Genomic DNA, 21,211 nt, shown 5'->3' with positions numbered 1-21,211 from the left:
GTTAAGTCCTATGAATTTTGGTATCATAAAAAACAAGGGTTAGGATATTCCACAAGGTTCCCAACATGTATTATTCAGAATAGGATAATAATCTAGAAAAAAAATTAACGACCGAAAAACGATTGTTATTACCAAAATAACGGTCGTTAAATATAAATATAATAAAAAAAAATATTCACTCTGTCCCGGCTATCTTGAGATAGGGAAGAAAATGAATCAAATAATTTTGGTTCGATTCAGTATTCGATTCAAATTTTTGATATTCGAATACGAAATTTTATGATTCGAATACAAATACAAATACTTTTTTTTGATTCGATTAGTTATCAAATACGATTCAAGAATTATGATATTCGATTCGGTATTCAAAAATATTCGATATATATATATATATATATATATATATATATATATATATATATATATATATGGGAGGGCTAAAATAAAAACACTTCTTAAAATATAAAATAAAAATAATTTTTAGCCCTTAGATCATCAAGATTTACGGTTGATTCGTAATAATGTTGGATGAATTCGTGGTCCTGAGTTCAAATCTCAAAGTGTAACATCCCAAATATTTAGATTTATATATAAGTTGAATTATTAGTATTTTCTTGTATAGCTTATTATTTTTAGATAATTACATATGGATATGCAACATTAATTTTATCTAGATTATTATTATTATTATTATTATTATTATTATTATTATTATTATTATTATTATTATTATTATTATTATTATTCTCTTAAGATTAGAACTCTTTTATCATCTTTATTCTTTATTCTATTAGGAGATATACATAGACTACAAATTCTACACCTATCAAACTCTTTTAAAAGACTAGTATAAATAAGGGCATAATATTTACCCTAAGACACACACGCACACGCAAGAAATATTTTTTTTTTTTCGGTAATTCTCATCTCTCAAGTCCTTCATCAATATTCTTTGATCGCATCTTTTTTTTTGGGTACGCTTTTTATTCCTTTTTTTTTTTTTCGTATTTACACCCACTAGATCCTTAAGAAGTTAATTAACCAATATATGCATATAATATATATACCAGTAAAAATTTGTTAGAAGCCTGATACTATTTAATATTGCAAATCAATGAAGTATAATACTACGCAAGTGTTTCCAATTAAAATTTCAATTGCTAATGATAGTCAGTTTGAGAATAATTTTTATTTAAGCTGCTTTGATGTTCGATGTTGTTTTCTGTTAATCGTGTGTTAACTACTATTAATTAGTAAATTTTTTTCTAATCACATCAAAGTGGCTGCTCTTTTTTAGTTTACCAAGTCTTGATACTTTCATGTATTTCGAAAAATCCATTTAATATATATAGCTAATTGATTAAGTTAATCAGTTTTTCTATAATTCAATTTATTAATTTAGACCATAGACGGTAACTGTTAGTATAGGATTGTTTCTATTTTGAAATTTATTCAATTTCTTTAATTATAAAAGTTGGTTTAGTTCTTCAAGATTTTTATATTGCAAAGTTTATGAAAATTGGGGCATTACATAAAGGTAGCAAAATTTATTTTTCACAATTCATACCTTCATACAACAAATTCGTACGTGTTCTGCATAAAATTCATACTTTGAATTTTTTTTTATTTTTTTTAAGAAGTGTTTTCACGGTAGCCCTCCCCGATATATATATATACATATATATATATATACATATATGTATATATATATATGTATATATATAGGAGGGCTACCGTGAGAATACCTCTTAAAATAAAAAATAAGAACTAGGAAAAATGTATGAATTTTATGTAGAACGTGTACGAATTTGCTGTATAAAGGTATGAATAGCGAAAAATAAATTTTTGCTACCTTTGGGATTCAAACTCAAGACCATGAATTCATCCATCATGATGATGAATCAACCGTACATCTTGATGATCTAAGGGCTGAAAATGATTCTTATTTTACATCTTAAGAAGTGTATTTATTTTAACCCCATATATATATATATATATATAGAGAGAGAGAGAGAGATAGAATAAATTTTAGAAAAATAAAGAATAAAATAGATATAAAGTAAAATAAATAAAAAAGAATATTTATTTAGATAAAAAAATTCAAACGAAAGCGTTTTAGTTTAAATATTATTGTAGAAATGTTATCTATCAAAATAATGGATTGAATATATTCAATTCGAATCAAATAATAAGAATTTTCGAATCGAATATTCGATTTATATTGTTTAAAATATACTTGTAAAAAAATGAAACAAATATTTGATTTGGTTTGAGTATTCGCGAATCAGTGTACGAATTGAATACGAATAGTAAATAAGATTTGAAAGATATTCGAATATGCAATTATTTTTACGAATATGAACCGAATCCAATGATATTCGAATCGATTCGTTTACATCCCTATCTTGAGACCTTTTTATGGGCACGCAAATTAAAAAAGTAGTGTTTTGTGTGTAGGTGAAAAAGTGAAAAATGTGAATAAAGGGTAAATTTTTTGCCAAATAAAGAAATGTCTCAAGATAGGTGGGATGGCCAAAAAGAAAAGTGTCTCAAGATAGGTAATATGGAGGGATTACACCTAACGACTGTTAATTAACAACCGAAAAACAGTTGTTATATTCAGCAAAACCGTCGTTAATTATGAAAAATTCGACCATTATAAAGACAGAAAAACGGTTGTTAGAGTTCAAAAAAATGGTCGCTAGTTGTAACGACCAAAAAATGATTGTTAGAGTTAAATACGACAAGCCAAACAACGACACCCGTAAACGGTCATTAATTAATTTAAGGATTGTTTCTTCAAGAATTGCGATGTTTCAATCGTTGGACCTGCTTTTTCTCGTAATGTTGATTTAAATATGTTAAAATAGTATCTACCATTTATTTCTACACATTATAACTCAATCTAAAATTATAATATATGAACTTATAAAAACACTCTATATATTAATCTCTCTCAAAATTAATAACATTACCGAATCTATTATTCCCTCCGTCCCAAACGAAATGTCCTGTTTTTCTTTTTGGGCTGTCCCAAACGAAATGTCTTGTTTCCTTGTTTGGCAATACACTCTCTCTCTACACTTAATATTTAAATAATTTTCATCACTCCACTTTATCTACTTTATACACATTTTTTAATTTACGTGCCGAAAAGAAATAGGTCATTTCGTTTGGGACGGAGGGAGTACTTATATAGGCTTAATTGAATGTAATTGCATAAATCCACTACATTTCATTCAAGGCTAAATAATTGAGTAAAGTATCCCAAATTAATGCATACACAATTAGTTTCATGTTCAGAATTATGATAGTTCTATAAAACATTGATCTAAAAAGAAGATGACTTTTCTATCAAAAAAAAAGATGTCTTTTTGATAACTTTCTAGTTGGTTTGCAGGGTTTAAAATTCTAAATGCCCCACAACCATTAAAAAATTAATTTAATCATGAGTTAACTGATTTTGATGAAATATTCTGTCGGAGGACAATGAATTATAATTTTTTTCAAAAAAATTATATAAATAAATAAAAAATTAAAAGAATGCATAATGATATGAACTCGAACTCAATCCCTCACACTTAATTTTTTTTTTTTTTTATAAATTAATAGTATCAAATAAAAGAATTTAAAGACCGCACTAATTATCAAATCATTCCGACCCCAATCCACGGGTTAAGGTACAAAAGTGGAGCTGGCCCGGTTCCCTTTGAAAAATTTTCGAACTTGATTTTTTCTAGTTCAGTTAGCTCAAAATAAATTTTATGTATATTTGGATCAAAATGAACTTAAAAATTTATGGCCCGTTTTGGTCCAAACGCTTGACCAATTCGTCAGGTGATATTCACTATTAAGTATTAACCGATTTATAATGAATAAAAAGTCATTTCTCTGGTGATGCATTTAGATTAAAGTTTAATTAGTCAAGAGATATATAAAGTACTAACATAACATAGTACTCCTTTTATACAAATGGGATCCAGTGTCCCACAATTTTATGTGTGTCACTGTGTTCCATACTTATATTTATTATTTTAAAAATATTTTTTATAAAAATAAAATTTATTATAATACTATGAATTATATTTCATTTTTATTTCAAAATATTATTTTTTTTTAAAAAGTATATACCATGACTTTGAATTTATCAAACTATTATTAGCTAATAGAAGTGAAATTAAATGATAAAAATAATTATATACCCTAGATTGATGGAATAAACCATTGTTAATTATCACAATATTAAACTAAAGCATATAAAATTGAAATTGAAAAAAATATATATAAGAAATTAAACAAAATTGAAAGTGGGACACAAAGTGAGATATAAAGTGTGGTACACTGAATCTCATTCCCCTTTTATAGATGTTATCTCCAACAAAACCGGAAATCTTTATATATATAAAAAGTAAAGTAAATGTAAATAAATTCAATTAGAAGGATATAATTGAAATTGAAAAAATAAGTAGTTATAAAATAAAAATCAAATTCAATATATTTACTTCACTTAAAAATGAAAACAATAAAACTGCCGACTCCTTAGAATACTCAAACAGCCAAGTTGTGTATTATTTAAAGTTTTTATTTTATTTTACTTTCTTATTTTACAGATAGAATGCGTTTTTTTCTCATTTTCAAGTAATTTTGTATTATATAATATACATCTTCAATAAAAGCTCATGAAATGACCTTTAATTTGATATATAAAATGTAAAAGAAATGACTTTAAAATAAACAGGTTATGATAATTTAAAGTTATAATGCATAAAATAATTTATATTTATAAACAATAATATTTTCCTTCAAAAAGTATAGAATTTTACTTCAAATTCGAACTGTATCTCAGTTTTTCAAAATGATCAAATTATGTAATCTTATTTATTTTATACCAAAAAATGATTAATAGCATATTATGCAATTCCTACGGTTTAATTACCTCAAAAAAAGAAGCATATTATAGTTTATTTTAAGGAACACTAATTTAATAATCTCATTTAAATAACAAAATATTAAATTATTTTTAAAATTATAAATTATAATTATATGTACACGAACTTTCTCAGATTCTCGTCCAATTAGTTAAATATTAATTATCCGTTTTTATATGCAATACATGTATATTTTTAAAATTTTCACATTTTTATTGTTATTTAATAAAATTTTATATTTGAAAATGTTTGTATTTATTAATAAAATATTAAATTTACAATACATATAATATTTTTCGCAGATCGCACATGAGACGTTTAATGTACGTTTGAGGGAGGAGTTTAATTGCACCAAAATTGGACATCATGGACTTGATTGATGCAATGTCGAATATAGGTAGTTAAACATCATAGGGCTGTCATGTAAGGGGTTTAATTGTTACTTTTCCCCAAAAATTATAACACTTTCCATTTTAAGACACCGTCTCACATCTTTTACCCTTACAAATACCATTTACTTACAAAAATATCATCCTTAATTTAATGTCAACCTCTCCTTTCCTATAATGGTAGGACCTTTTTTTTATTAAAAAGTATATTATACGTGTAACTCACGTGAGTCCAGAATTATAACCACGACGCATGGCGCGGGAGATACACTAGTAAATATAATAGATATATATTCATCTTCCAACTAAAAAGAAGTTGGTATAATTACCAATATGAAATTACCATTCCAATATTTAGAACTTGAAGTCATCAAGGGCCAAGTTATGTGCAATGGCCACATTGTGGTCTAAATTTATGTCTAATCTATCCAAGTAAGTAGGAAACAATTATGCACATCAAACTTTAATTATTGTTATCACAATGGTATCATGATTTGACGAGTTAACTAGTTTTTCCTCTTGCACTTAAACCGAATCATTGAAGTTTTATTTGAGTATATATATACTCTTATATATTGAGTGTAATATTTATTGGAGTACAATTTTTCTCTTTTTAGTTGCACACGCGAGTAAAAAATACGGCCATACAACAAGGCATTTTCTTACCATTAGTTAGTATGCTATTTTAGAATTATCAGTGAAATATATGAGGCGTGTAATTTGAAATATGAATAATTAATAAATAGTACAAATTGTTATGTGTCGAGATTCATGTGCAGTGTAAAAGTGACTTTGAAATTACAAAAGGGAATAGACCCATAGAGAGGGGCCAACGGAATCTTGAAAGCATGAGCTAATTATGTAGGTTTAAACAGAGATAATTTCCCCCCTATTGAAGTTAATTAAGGCAATTATGTGACAAGATGAATCTAACTAACCAAGTTGAAAAAGAAGAAAGCATCATAATTTCGAGACTCTTATGGTGCATGAATATGCCCCATTTAGTAGTATTAGGAGTAATATTTGTAATAATTAGGAATGTTGCTAAAGATATTCCTCAAATAAGCTTTATAAATTCAAATACTTATCATAATATATTCCACTTCAGAAAAGAAGATAAAATAATAACAATAATAATAATAATAAAAAGCTCTCATCCTATCAATTTTCTGTCCCATATAAAACCTATTGATGTTATAGCCTTTAAATTAATTACCATCCTCCTCTGCAATCCAATAATATAAATATATGATAAATAAGTTTTAAAATAAGTCTATTATTATTATTATTATTATTATTATTATTATTATTATTTGGAATGACCAAGTAAAATGTTAATTAAATAAAACCATTGACTAAAGATGCAATAGGAAGTCGTGGAGAAAAGTGTTTCAAAGAAATTAACTCCCTACATTATGATTATCCTATCATAATCACTTAAAAAAGAAGCATCATTTGGTTAATTGAAATTGTGGGAAAAGTTTATGCCTTTTTCATTGGGAAATACCGACAGTACTTTTTAATTTTTTTTTTCTTATAATGACAGTACTTTTTAATTGAAGGAAAATTGTCTATTCACACGATTTGCATTTGCGTTAATGATATGTAAAATATTCATTGTGAATAGTTAAAATGTAACACCCAAATTTGGAAATAATAGAAATATGATAAATAAAAGAGGCTTATTAGAATAAAAGAAATTAAAGAAATTATTAAAGTAAAATTTGTATTTTACTCCCTCCGTCCACGAAATGAGTACCCATATTTCCTTTTTCGTCCGTCCACGAAATGAGTACCCATTTCCCTTTTTGACAAGTGTACCCCACACATCTCTTTAATTAATACACTCAAAAAGTGGGACCCTTAAACTATTCACACTACACTACATACATTTCTTAAAACCCGTGCCGTCCACAAATGGGTACTCATTTCGTGGACGGAGGGAGTATTATATTATCATTATGTAGATAAGTGATTATATCCGCAGATGCTCTTCTCAGAGTTAGTACAGTATCTTATACGGTATCTTCGGATGCACTAAATGGCGATAGAGACGGTTAAAAGCTATCAATATGAGAATTTAGTAGATAACTTTTGAGTTATCTTATACGATTTTTATAGATATGCCGGTGCCTCGTTTCTCCGGTGATGGAGCCCACACCTCTGGTCCAGATGTTGGACAAAAGTGCTCTCAAACTCCCTGTGGTTTCTTCTAATTTCGCCCGCCCACAGTTAAACTGGAACGAGGGTGTTACGCAAACCCTAGTTCCGTCTTCCAAACATCTCACGCAACCAGGTCCCTCTGCAGCGATCCTTCACAACAGCGCCAGTGCTAATGCGTCAAAGAATCCGACTACGTCTTACGCTCGCGCCACTGCTCCCAAGACCGTTCGTCCGCAGGATATTCCGGCACATAAATTTAAAGCTCTACAGCCGATACGTCATGGCGACCAAGGAACGTTGGTTATTCCCCGAGACCTCCAGTTGTTCCAATTGAACAAGTTCAAACATGCGCTTATAGGCAGACTGATGCTGAATAAAGGAGATAAGCCACGACAAACGAGTGATTTAAAGGCAGAGCTTCAAGCCCTATGGAAACCTAAGGACCCCTGGCATCTCATGCCTATGGGTAAAGGTTACTATACGTTGAAGTTTTAATCGCAGGAGGATAAGGCGGCTGCTAAAGCAAAACTTCTATGGGAATTATCTGTTGGAACGATACGTTTACGTGACTGGGTACGTTACTTCGATCCGTATAAGGAATCTTCCTCTATTGCCCAGGTTTGGGTGCGAATATATTATCTGCCGGTTGAATTCTGGCACCCTGAAGTGATATCAGGTATTGGAAGGTGGCTCGGACAACCTCTTAAAATTGATGGCACGTCAATGACGGAAGACGTGGGACATTTTGTGCGTATGCTTGTTGAAATTGACTTGGCCCAACCTTTGCCAGAGACTATGAACATTGATGGGGGAGATTATACTTTTGCCGTGGAATTTAGCTATGAATATCTTCCTCTTTTTTGTACTCGATGCAAAATCACAGGTCATGCGGTCGATAAGTGTCGTCGGGGCACTAAACCTAATAAACCCTCGGTTGAAGTGGAGAAACCGGAGCCTCCTATTGCCAAGGAGCCAGAGTGGAAAATTGTAAGTCAAACGAAAAATAAGAATCATCAGGACCAGGAGAACAGATTTTCTGCTCTTGACGATGAGGGTGAATTGGAAGGGGATCGTAGTTCAGGGAAGGATCTGACTGGTCCAGATCTCTTAGCGCTGGTTTTTAACAAAACTGGTACGACACAGCAATTCGTTGAGGAAGGTATAAAAGATACTCAGGAAAAGCAGCCTATGGCTAGCGAGAAAGCTGTTTCAGAACAAGCGTTAGTGCATGTGATTGAGGATGTCTCTCATCCGGAATTAAAGATCAAGGACGGCGTGCAGGAGAATAGAATTGAGGAGAGGATTGTTGTTATCTCGGCTACTGAACAGGTGAATTCCCTCGAGAATTTGGAAGAAGGATTTGTTGAGGACGTGATGGAGGAGTCCTCGAATGAGGAGGATAACCCACATGAGCAGGTGCATTCTGCCACTGACATGATTTCAGGCACTTCAGTTAAGGAGGGATCTTTGAATGAGCATAATGAGCAAAGTAATTCTGATGCTATAGCCATGAGGAAGATGAATGGTTTGTATTGGGGACTTTAATGCCGTCAAGGGGGCCCACGAACGTATCAGCATGGTGGCTCCAAGTAGGAGCTCTTGTCGTGATTTCTGCAAATTTATTGAGGACGCTGATTTTATTGAGTCGCCTTCGACTGGGCTTTTCTTTACCTGGTCTGGGCGTCGCTTTCTTCCCCGGCATATTGAATCAAGATTGGATAGAGCCTTTTTCTCCTCTAGTTTCGCTGACATGTGGTTTGAGATTGTCACTCATGCGTTGCCTAGACTGACTTTGGATCATTCGCCTTTAGTTCTTCAATATCGTGAGGTAGCTCAGCAGGGGAAGAGATCGTTCAGGTTTCTTAACATGTGGGTGATGCACCCGGACTTCCACAACTTGGTCCAAAGTTCTTGGTCTGGTGATATGGACGTCAGGTGTCCTATTTTCAAGGTTATGGCGAAACTGAGAAAACTTCGAGCTGACCTCAAAACTTGGAATCGAAATGTGTTTGGCAATGTAGATGTTCAGATTTTGGCTACTGAGACCGCGCTCATGGATGTTCAGCAGCGCATATCCCAGAATGGTTACTCGGACTTGCTTTTTGATGAAGAGATTGAGGCCCAGGCGCGCTTAAACATCATTCTGGAAAGAAAGAACAGTTTATTGCATCAGAAAAGCAGAGCGAAGTGGCTGACAGATGGGGACCGTAATACTTCTTTTTTCCATCGGCTTATCAAATTCAGGAAACCAAAGTATCGTTTGGATCACTTGCGTATTGGGGATCACTTTTCGAGTGATAAAGAGGATATCAAAAATCATATTATTGATTTCTTTTCTAATCTCTTCAGGGAGGAGGGTCCGAGTAGAGATGACCGGACCATGTTGGAAGCGATTATTGATCATAGTGTCTCGGAGGAGCAAAACGCTAATTTGATACGGATCCCTGAGGATGAGGAGATTAAGGTTTCCGTGTTTGGAATGGATGCTTCTAGCGCTCCTGGCCCGGATTGGTTCTCAGGCTGCTTCTACCAGAGTTGTTGGAGTATCATCAACTCTAATATCTGTGTTGTTGTTCGTGCTTTCTTCATGCATTCTTATCTCCCGGCCGGATGTAATGCCAGCACTCTGATCTTGATACCTAAGAAGGACCATGTGGATACGGTGACTGATCTTCGCCCTATCATTCTTTCAAATTTTTTCTTTAAAATTATCTCCAAGATTTTGGTTACCAGATTGAGTGCGGTGGCGGCGACCTGTGTTTCTCCTAATCAGTTTGGCTTCATCAGTGGCCGTTCGATTCATGATTGCATTGTGTTGGGCTCGGAGGGTTTTAATTGCATGAATAGAACTGGTCGTCGCTCGAATTTTGCTTGCAAGATCGACATTCGCAAAGCCTTTGATACGATGAATTGGGGGTTCATCTTGTAGGTTTTGCAGGTGAATGGTTTTCATGAAACCTTTATCAGGTGGATATCTGTGATCTTTACTTCGGCTCGCATATCTATTCTTTATAATGGGCAGTTGAATGGCTACTTCGCGTGTTCCCGGGGCGTTCGGCAGGGAGATCCCCTCTCTCCCATATTATTTGGCATTGCGGAGGATGTTCTGAGCTTTCTTCTACTGAACTGTGTGCAGTCGCGGCATCTGGTGCCGATGGATTTCTGCCGAGGATATCACTTTCCCACTCATCTTCTATATGCTGATGATATCCTCATTTTCTGCAAAGCTTCGGTTAAAAACGCCCAAAAGATCAAAGAAATTTTGAATCTTTATGGAGAGTTGTCGGGCCAGATCTGCAATCAGTCTAAGTCTCATGTTTTCTTCTCCTCCAAAGTTGCGATTTCCATGAGAAACAACATTAAGAGGGAACTTGGGTTTGCCATTGGATGTTTGCCAGTTACGTATCTTGGAGTTCCTTTGTTCACGGGTCGGATTCGTGCGTCATATTTTATGCATATTTATGACAAAATCGTCAACAAATTCGCCAGCTGGAAAGGGCGGCACCTCTCTATGGCAGGACGTCTCTGCTTGGTTCGTTCTGTGATTCAAAGCTCGGTTACTCATTCCATGATGATCTATAGATGGCCGAAATCTCTTATTTATAAATTGGACAAGAAGTGTCGCAACTTCATTTGGATTGGGAATGTGGACTCTAAGCCAACCTGCCCGGTGAACTGGAATCGAATTTGTGCCCCACGCACGGAAGGTGGTTTGGGGGTTCGATCATTCTCTACAATGAACAAGAGCTACTTAATGAAAATGGCGTGGCGCATGGTACAAGGGAAAGAGTTTGCTTTCGCTTTACTGAGCAATCGTTATCTCACTACGTTTGGGTATGCGAAGCATAATATTGCCTCTTCTCCTTTCTGGACGGGCACTCGAGAACATGTGAATCATCTTGTTGAGAATTCTTACTCTTATGTGGGCAAGGGGTCGACTACCTACTTTTGGAAAGATGATTGGTTGGGTTATAAGCTCGTTGATAAGCTGAGTATCCCTGTTTTTATGCATGTCTTCCTCAATCAGGCGATTGATGACTATTTTTTTGACGGGGTTTGGCATTTCACGGAGGACTTTATTATTCATTGTTCGGATATTATTGTGGATATTCTGCTCCTCCCCTTCGGTGAGGAAGAAGATCAACGTTTCTGGAAACTATCGCTCTCTGGTGAGGTTTCGGCTGCTTTGGCGTTTGCGGCCAATAGTCATTGTTTTCCCAAAGTGTGCTGGGGCCGTTGGATTTGGGAAAAGTTTATCCCGGAGCGTAGATCTCTGCTTACTTGGAGAATTATTCATAGGCGCTTAACTACACAAGATCTTCTGATTCGTCATGGCATGATGATGGGACCGAATAGATGTGCTCTCTGTGGTACGGAAGAAGAATCTTTAAGCCATTTGTTTTGGAACTGTTCGGCGGTAAAACCGGTTTGGCGCGAGTTCTTGGAGTGGTTTCAGAAGACCGAGTATATGCATCATGTGGACATTCATGATTTCCTGGTCACTGCATGGAATGCTCAATTCAGCCCGTTGGTTAATTCGTTCTGGAAAGCGGGGGTCAACAATATTTTATGGAAGATTTGGGATTGTCGTAATCAAGTTACTTTTGAAGATAAAAACTTCTCGCCACGGGATGTCAGTCGATTTATTAAGGTGGCTTTCAAAGAAATTGATGCTCATTTTTCTAAAATTGGTACCTCCAATAATTCTTGGTCGGATTATTTAATCTTACGAAGTATTGGGGTGGCCACTCGTGCTGCTCCTCCACCGGTTATGATTGAAGTCCATTGGTGGCCTCCGGTGGGACAATGGATGAAAGTTAATACAGATGGTTCTGCGATGGGTGCTCCGGGAAGCATTGCAGCTGGTGGTGTTTTCAGGGATCATTGGGGCTGGGTCCGGGGCTGTTATCACTTTAAAGGTGGAACGGGTTTTGCCTTTGAAGCGGAACTTCTTGCCGTGATTTATGCTATTACAATTGCGCATCAAAGAGGTTGGCTAATGTTGTGGATTGAAGGGGACTCTGCTTATATTGTTCGTCTGTTGGAGTCTAGGTCGCTAGACGTTCCTGGGTGTTCCATGGCAGCTTGGAAGAAGGCCCTTCGGCTTTTGGAGGAGTTCTCAGTGCAGGTGTCGCATATTTTTCGCGAAGGAAATTGTGTAGCTGATCTGATGGCTAATCCGGCTATGCCAGAAGGCTGGTGGCCTTATGCTCGGGACGAAATCAAACATGCCGTGGTCAAAGACATGGCGACCCACAGTCATGTCAGAATCAAGCATTGATTGTTGTCTTTGGGGTGGCTTTTTGCGCTGCTGTTTCGGCTGTAGTAGAGCTTCTGCGAATTTTCTTCGAACAGCTGGTGGGCATGCGGGCAGGGGCTTGATCCTCAAGGTGTTGACACAGCTCATGGTCAGCGCTTGTTGTGGCTTGATGACTGCTCCTTGGCATTTGGTGGTGATCTGGGGATGGTCGAGAGTTCGGCCTCTCATTGCGGGTTTTCTTCATACAATTGGTGGGCGGCGTTACAGCTCAGGGGATGAGAGGTTGCTGGTCTGTTGGGTTGAGCTAAGCCTCAGACTTTGGAGATTGGAGTCTATTTTAGGAAGGATATGTCTTCGGCGACGGCATCTAACCGGCCGATTCGACTATCTTACCCGTGTTTTTATTTCTTATGGGCCGTGTCTACCTCGGATGTAGGGGGAGGGCTCGATGTTTTGCCTAGAATGTTTCTTGAGGACGCTTTTTGTTGCAAGGTTGTTAGAGGTTTTCTGCTTCCAAGAAATAGGTCTTCAGCGACGGCGCATCACCGGCTGTTTGGCCTCTATTTCTTGCGTGTCGGCGGTCTGGTGGAGGGCCTCAGCGACGGCGTATTACCGGCTGAGGTTCTTCCGATTGCCGTTTCTTTTGCTTTTTCGTTTTTGGCTCTTTTTCCTTTGTGTTCTCTTTTATTTTGGTTTTTTTATTGTGTTGAGAAGCCGAGATTATCTAGGAACGATGGTGCGGCCGGAGTTTCTGAGATTCTCTCAATTCAGCTTCTAACACTTTCTCTTCGTAGACGAGTACTCTTTTTCCTCTACCTGAGGTTTTAACGAGGCTCGGCCCTTAGTCTGCGTTTCTGTGCATTCAAGGGTTTAGGTTCTGCTGTTTTTTCTTTCCTTTTTTAATAAAATCCTATTTTAATAATAATGGCCACGAATCTACAAATTTGATGAAGCTTAATTAGATCACAATTACAGATAGACTCCGTTTTCATTGATCGAATCCTTATTGAACTAGAACTTTTGTTTCCATCTTCGACTAGGAAATGATTAACTTGGGCTACAAGAGAAGATTGGAGACGTGAAGTCTATATAAGGAGGTCATATTTCGTTCAAGAAGGCTGGAGAATTTTGTTCATAACTGATCTTGCAATGTGGTCGAGAATTCTTGTTCCTGTTAGGTGTCCCCCTGGACTTGTTACAGTCTGTAGTACTATCACTGATACTATATACTCCCTCCGTCCCAGTCCAATAGGCTCAGCTTTTTTCGGCACGAATATTAAGAAACTCACTTTTTGATAGATAAATGGTGTGGTCCACACAATTTTAACTTTTTTGTACATCCCTAATTTTTGTTAATTACCTTTGCTTCACTTATCTCATTTTAGTAAAAATAATTATTTTTCGTAAGGATTTTATTTTAAGAAAAATTATCCACTTTTATTTTTTATTTTAAGAAATAATTTTATTTTACCAAAAATAATTATTTTATTGTATTGTCCACTTTATAATTATTTTTTGTAACTTTTTATTTTAAAAATAAAAATAAAATAAGAATTAAGAAGTCCCTAATTATTTCTAATTTTAGACTGGGCCTATTGGAGTGGGACGTCCCAAAAAGGAAAACGAGCCTATTGGAGTGGGACGGAGGGAGTATTTATTTGTTCTAGCAGAAGAGTGTTTGTGAGGAATACACTCGAGCGTATATTATAAAACAGTTATAAACTCTTATTTATTTGGCTCTTATTTCTCAAGGGATTAGGTGCGCCCAAGAAGTTAGTCGTTGCCTAGCTTTCAATTGTCCACCGATGGTGAGGTTTTTGAGAAGATATAAAGGCTAAGTAAGAGGGAGTCTTATAGTTTAAGTCCTTTTATATCCCCCCCCCACAGAACTGGTTATCATTCGTTCTTGTTGTTGCATGATACATTCTATGATTTTGTATCATCTTTCATACTCACATTGATTGTTACAACACATCTCACCACATATTCTATGTATTAGTCATTCTTTTAGAAATAATGACAAGATCACATTAATTTATAATGAAAACTGCCAAGGTTAGAAAGGTTCGTTTTCACGTCTCCAATACTTGATATTATAAACATACGCAGTAAAATAGGATAAACGAGACTGAGCTCGACATATCTAGATTAATAAAAAGTTTGGGAACATATGATAAAGTAGACGACAAATTCCTATGGGAAAGTAGATTGAAAATGGAACATTCTCTCCAGCTCAGCACTGTGCACTCCAACCGTTTACCCTAAAAAATATTTGAAAAATAATTTAGGCTGAGTACTAATGTACTAAGTGGAATAAGCTTTTAAAGCATTTTATGAAATAACCAAGACAATTTATCCAATATCACAATCATGTCTCAGAAGTTTTTAAAAACAGAAATCCAATTTGAAACATGATAAAACTTTTCTCATTAAGTGGTGCGTCATGTAACATTCTATTGTTACTTGCTACTTATGATCTCAGACCTTATGCTACTGTCGGATCACTTATCACCTCTTGAATGATTTCGAGATGTACCCAGACAGATCCTAACATCACATGTGCTTTGGAACGTATCCGAGAGCACTCTTATAACACATGCTTGTTAGTGCACGATGGCGATTAACCAATCGAGCCACTAACCTTATGTACACAACTCTCATTTAATGTGTTAGGCCAAATGAGAATCTCGATCGATTAACTTATGCGAGCATTAAACAATATAGAATGCCCATAAAAAATATTTATATTGGATAAACAAATAACTTTCATGAAATGTCAGAACTTATATAACTCAAGATATACTTTTGTAAAATAAAGTCCACCTCGAAGTGGAGATTCAGTACTCGCCTTGTTTGAAGCTCTACTACCCTTGATTACTTGGACCTATAAGAAATTTTATTCTTTAATAGGTCTCGAGATACTATTCTAATTTCTAAGTAAAGGGGATTGCTAACTATTGATACACTAAGCCCAGATAATAATATTCTTTCTTGAAAAATCCTCAAAGTTTAACATATAATTAATAACTAAATTAATATATTTTGATTAATAAAGTCTAAATCTTAAAAGAAAATTTGGTAAAATAAATAAGGCACTTGCAACCCAAAGAATATAAATAAAGAAAGGTTATTATAATTTAATTACCAAGCCCAACATACAATTGAATTGGGCTCGTATAGCTTTATTAGTAAAGATTAAAGCATAAAAAAGAACTGAGCCCATCAGATTTCATAAATAAATTCAACCTAGATTCTGAAATTTTTAGCAAGTCCAAAACATAGTTAGAGCCCAATTAAAAAGTAAAAAAAAAATGAAAACTTAAAACAAAATTTGAAATAATAAGAAATACTCCATCCTTCCCAACTTTTAGTATCCATATTTTCATTTTAGTTTGTCCCAGATTTTGGTATACATTTATATTTTTAGTAAAAGAAGGTGGGACCCTTACTCCACTTTAATTATTTTAACACTCACATAAAATATAGGACTCTTATTCCACTCACAACACACTCAACCACTTTATTAAAATCCATGTTACTCTCAAATGGATATTAAAAGCTCGAACGGAGGGAGTAAAAGAAAATAAAGCTTCTCTCTCTCTCTCTCTCTCTCTCTCTCTCTCTCTCTCTCTCTCCCTCCCATCAGTTGTCGCCACCGCCACATCTTCCTGATGGAATCGCTGCCAGGAACCATCGCTAGTCGTCACTTCTCTCTCGCCTCTCCCTCTCGCTCACCGCCTCTCGTCTGCCCCTCTGTCTCTCGCGGGCGTTTCCGGCAGCAGACGGCCAAGTAGGGGCCACCACCACTGCTCGCTTGCCTCGGCCACGTTCAGCAGCGTCTGGTGTCGTCTCTCACCGCCAGCAGCAGCACCGCTGCCCTCCACTTTGTTTTGTCAGTCGCCGACCATACATGCAACCATACATGCAGCCCGAAACCCTCCCCATTGTTTCCTCGACACTCATCCTCACCGAAGGTAACCAAAATAAAGTTCACAGATTTGAAAAAATCGGTTCTTGGTGTGCTCGTGTTTCTGAATTTATTAAAAGTTATGTCCTTGTTGTATCCTATTAGCTCAAGTGGTGATATGAGTCTCATCCAAGATGGTGATGCCATTGGTCGAGCTAAATCTACTCAGCAGCAAAAGAGTAAAGTGGTGCTTGATAAGCCAGCTCAGCTTGGAAAAGATATCACAACTAAATATGCAGATGGCAAGCCATGATTGTTATATGTGTCTCATATCTATTGCATTCATACTGATCAGAGTATATTCCTTTATTCCACATCTGTAGAGGTTTGAGTAGCAACTGGCTATAAGTAGCGTTTATTCATTTGGTTTGTTTATTCAGCCAATGTAACAATAAAGAAAGCAATCAATGAAGATATCATTATGGGGATGATTTGCTTGCACTATTTTCATGTCTTTTCAATCATGATATCAGAGCAGGTGCAGGTAGATCCTACTTGACTCTAGATTCGCCTTTTTTTTCTCATTTCTTAATTCTATTTTTCATCATGACCAAGTCACCTATTGGATCTACATCTGGTGGATCTGGATCTACATATCTACCTACAAATCCTATCATTTTCCTTCAAAACAACCCCATAACCACTAAGCTTAAAGAAACCAATTTTTTTGTTCGGATGCAGCAGATTTTAGCAACAATCGAGGTTATGGCCTTGAGGGATTCTTGACTGGGTTTGCTCAACCACCATCGATGTGGATTGAGGAGAAAGAAGGATCTGCCATACAGAGAACCCTAAACCCAGAGTTTACAAATTGGAAGAGGCAAGATCATATTCTTTCGGCCTGGTTTGAGTCCTCTCTTACTGAGAGTATTATGATTCTTGTTGTTGGGCTCACTACATCATCCTCAATTTGGAAAGCTCCCTAGACAAACTTTGCAAACCGGTCACAGGCGAAGGTAATGCAATATAATCTTTAGTTATGGACTTTGAAGAATGAAAATCTCTCTATGAGTGAGTATTTATCAAAAGTTAAGACATGTTGTGATTTGCTAAACTCTGTGGGACATTATGTTTCAAATGAAGATCAAATTATGCATATTCTAAATGGATTACGGAGTGAGTACGATCCAGTTATGGTTACTGTAATTGCAAGGGTTGAGTCGTGGTCTGCCATGGATGTGCACTCTCTATTGCTTACCTTAGAAAACAGATTCTCCACCAAAGCTGCTCCACTCAACATTGATGGTTCTCTATTTTTCATCAACTACCCAAATCAAATTGGAGGCCAAAGAGGTGGTCGCTCAAGTGCCCCTAACAATAGAGGCTGAGGTGGATATACCTTCAACAGAGGAAGAGGTAGAGGTGCACCCAATCGAGGATGTTACAATGGAGGTAGATGCAAAGGCAGAAATTTGGGAATAAGTCGATATGCCAGGTCCGCTTTATACCTGGCCATACTACAGATCGTTGTTGGCACAGATTTGATCAACATTTTGTTCCCAAACAACAACAACAACAACAACAGTCTCAGCAAGGGCAACAACCTACACATAATCTTTTCAATGTAGGAGCATACATGGCTCAACTACCTTATGTCTCACATTTTCCTAACATTGGTGGTGTTTCACACTATGTTGCTTCAAATTATAACTCAGAGAATACTTGATATCTTAATTCAGGGGCTACTAACCATGCATCTCATGATTTATCTAATCTAAATTCTGCTTCTGAGTATCAGGGTTCATCTAAGCTGCAAATGGGAAATGGCCAAGGTGTTGATATTGCTCATATAGGTAAAGGACTTCTCAATTCTCCTACTCACTCCATAACTGTTACTCTCAGTAATCTGCTACATGTCCTACACATTACCAAGAACTTACTCAGTGCGTCACAGTTTGCTAGGGATAGTAAAGTCTACTTTGAATTTCATCCTGATTTCTATTTAGTTAAGGACCAGGTAACCAGGGCTACACTCATCCAGGGTACTCTTAAAGGTAGTCTATATCAGTTTGTCCTTCACAACACCAATGTTAGGTCCTGAGGGTCTCGAATAGGTGTATGGGGGGGGAAATACACCTATGGGCTATTTTTAATTAATCCTCAATTAGAGGGATCTCAGTCAGAGATCAAAACGAAACTTTGCATGCAAACAAAGACGTCTGTTTTACTGAAATTAGTTTTGACCAAACAGGGTTGACGACTGATACTGAAAGCTCTTCAGTAAAGAGTTATCAGTTAAGTTGCTGGAACTTAACTGATGCAAGTAAGGGCTTCAGTCGAGTTTGCTAAAATAGAGATGATAACACTCTTCCTGACTATCAGAAGATAGATCAGTCAGACTGATATCATACGCAGCGGAAATTAAACTTAGTTTCGTAATAGCCTCGGTGGAGCAAGTTGTTGGTTATGGTTTCTCTTTGCAGTTAGTAAGTGTTCAGTTTATCAATTGAAATAACACAAGTAAGAATGTAAAACTGAAAGCTGTAAACAACACAGAGACTTTTACGTGGTTCGGAAAAACCCTTTCCTACATCCACGGTTGGTTGATCAGACCAACAATCCACTCCGCAAGTGCTTAACAGGTGCACTGCAAACCAAACCGTGTGCTTGCCGGGTGCACACAACCGTACACTGAAGAAAACCCTTCTTCAGTACCCACGCTTCACTCGCATCGGATTTCTCTTGCTTAACACAACCCGTGCTAAGACTCTCAGAGACAGAAAACCCTTCTGACCTCCGAATCACTCAAAACACTCTTATGGGGGGGGAGGTTTGAACGAGTGCCAACTATACTTACAAAGAACAAGTTCTTTGAAGCAAGTTTGACCTTTGGCTTTTGTGTGAACAGAGTTTTTCCTAAGGTCTAAGAGAATGTATGTAATCAGCAGTGACTGATTTTGGCTTTGGAATTCTCTTCTTCAATTCAAGCTTTGGGAAGTTTAAGCTTAAGGCTGAGTAGCAATTTCGGCAGAGCTTCAGCTTATGTCGTTGAATCGGTGAAGGTTGAAGTGATCCTCGAGCGCTATTTGTAGGTGAACTCTTGAATAGATCCGTTGGCGTAAATCGTCCTCAAGATTTCTTCCGTTGGAGAGCAATTCGAATTTGGGCTGAGGCTTCAATCTTCGAGGTTCCTTGTCTGGGTGGAAATGGCTCTCTTTGATGGACAGGAGATGTGACGTCTCTGAAAAGTAACCACCAGATAGGAATGACCTCTGCAGAGATAAGATCCTGAGATCTCTGTATTTAATGCGGCTGTACTTTGTGAGTACGTGGCTTCCTCTGAACGTTGGAAGATCAGTCCGAGGAGGAATATTCAACTGATACTTGACTTTAGTATCAGTCCATTGCGCGCATTAAGTAATCAGTCTTCAACTGATTATTCAACTGATACTTCAGTTGGTATCTGCAGTCTTCAGTCCTTCGTTCTTCAGTCTTCAGTCTTCAGTCTTCGACACCGCAAGCTAAACTAGAAACGAACTCTAACACTTGAGTTCAAAACAATTCTAGTCTATTATAATTAAGTCCTATGAATTTTGGTATCATCAAAATAAGGGTTAGGATATTCCACAAGGTTCCCAACAATTTCCCCATTTTTGATGATGCCAAAACCACACAGCAGTTCTAGACAGCAAAAAGACTGAACTCACAGTACAAGTTCTAAAACTGGGGTGAAAACAGTTCCCCCTTAACAATAGAACCTAAAAACTTGTACTTAGAGTTAAGAACGAATCAGTTCTAAAAATAGAACAAGGAGAAGACAGAAAAACATAATCAGAGCCTGGACAAAGAGTCATTGTCTTCAGGTTGAGATCAAAAAGAAGTTCTTTTCATTAATAAAAGACTGATAAGTCATCAGTCTGAAGGAATATTAAACTGAATTAACGTTCCGCTTTGCCCGATGATCGTTTCTTGGATTATTATCAATTTATCATACAACGATTAATCCTAACATGCCCCTATGAATTTAACAGCTGCACGTTGGAGTTCAGAAATACCTGAAGAATTCAGAAGAATTCGTCAATCTGTCGCTGAACAGGTCAGCCAACTTCAACGCTCCGTTTGACCCCTCAAACGACCTCCAATCGTATTTTGTGCAGAAATACGACTTCTTCGTCTTCGAAAGAGCTTTCCGTGGCCGCCTGATTCGTCTGAATCGGAGTTCTGTGGAGGAAGTTATGGCCGTTTTACGGAGACTGCCAGAACTTGGTTTCCTGCGAAAATCTGACTCCAGCTCTGATCTTCTCGACTGTATCCCGCTCAATTCCCAACGTTGGATGGACAACGAGCTATGGAAATTCCCAAGACAGAATGACCACTCACGATTTCCTGCGCCCCGCTCTGCTCTCAAAACCCTAATTTTATCAGTGTGTTTTTCTGAGAGCTGACAGCTGTATTTAAATAAAATTAAATACGTGTGGGCACAGAATTAGTGTAGGAGGCGTCTTTCTCTCCTTCTAGGGCTAGGAGACATTGGGCCAGTCCAGGGACCAGATACAAGGAATAA

The 21,211-nt window shown here is 36.3% G+C and overlaps 2 protein-coding genes across 2 annotated transcripts; both read left to right on the top strand.

The window, feature by feature from the left end:
• Positions 1–7,358: 7,358 nt before the first annotated feature.
• Positions 7,359–9,025, top strand: LOC131023267 (uncharacterized). The gene is made up of 3 exons (XM_057952812.1): positions 7,359–7,373; positions 7,439–7,705; positions 7,982–9,025. Exons 1-3 carry the CDS (start codon positions 7,359–7,361, stop codon positions 9,023–9,025), a joined length of 1,326 nt encoding a protein of 441 aa, XP_057808795.1.
• A 31-nt stretch (positions 9,026–9,056) lies between these two features.
• Positions 9,057–18,748, top strand: LOC131023266 (uncharacterized). Its single transcript, XM_057952811.1, has 7 exons — positions 9,057–10,405; positions 10,448–12,743; positions 12,855–12,991; positions 16,813–16,949; positions 17,088–17,191; positions 17,911–18,099; positions 18,446–18,748. The coding sequence occupies exons 1-7, from the start codon at positions 9,057–9,059 to the stop codon at positions 18,746–18,748; spliced, it is 4,515 nt and encodes a 1,504-aa protein (XP_057808794.1).
• The last annotated feature ends 2,463 nt before the right edge of the window (positions 18,749–21,211 follow it).

The sequence above is a fragment of the Salvia miltiorrhiza genome, chromosome 4 (assembly GCF_028751815.1).
Source record: "Salvia miltiorrhiza cultivar Shanhuang (shh) chromosome 4, IMPLAD_Smil_shh, whole genome shotgun sequence".
Lineage (NCBI taxonomy): Eukaryota > Viridiplantae > Streptophyta > Magnoliopsida > Lamiales > Lamiaceae > Salvia > Salvia miltiorrhiza.
This window is presented reverse-complemented; position numbering and strand designations above follow the sequence as displayed.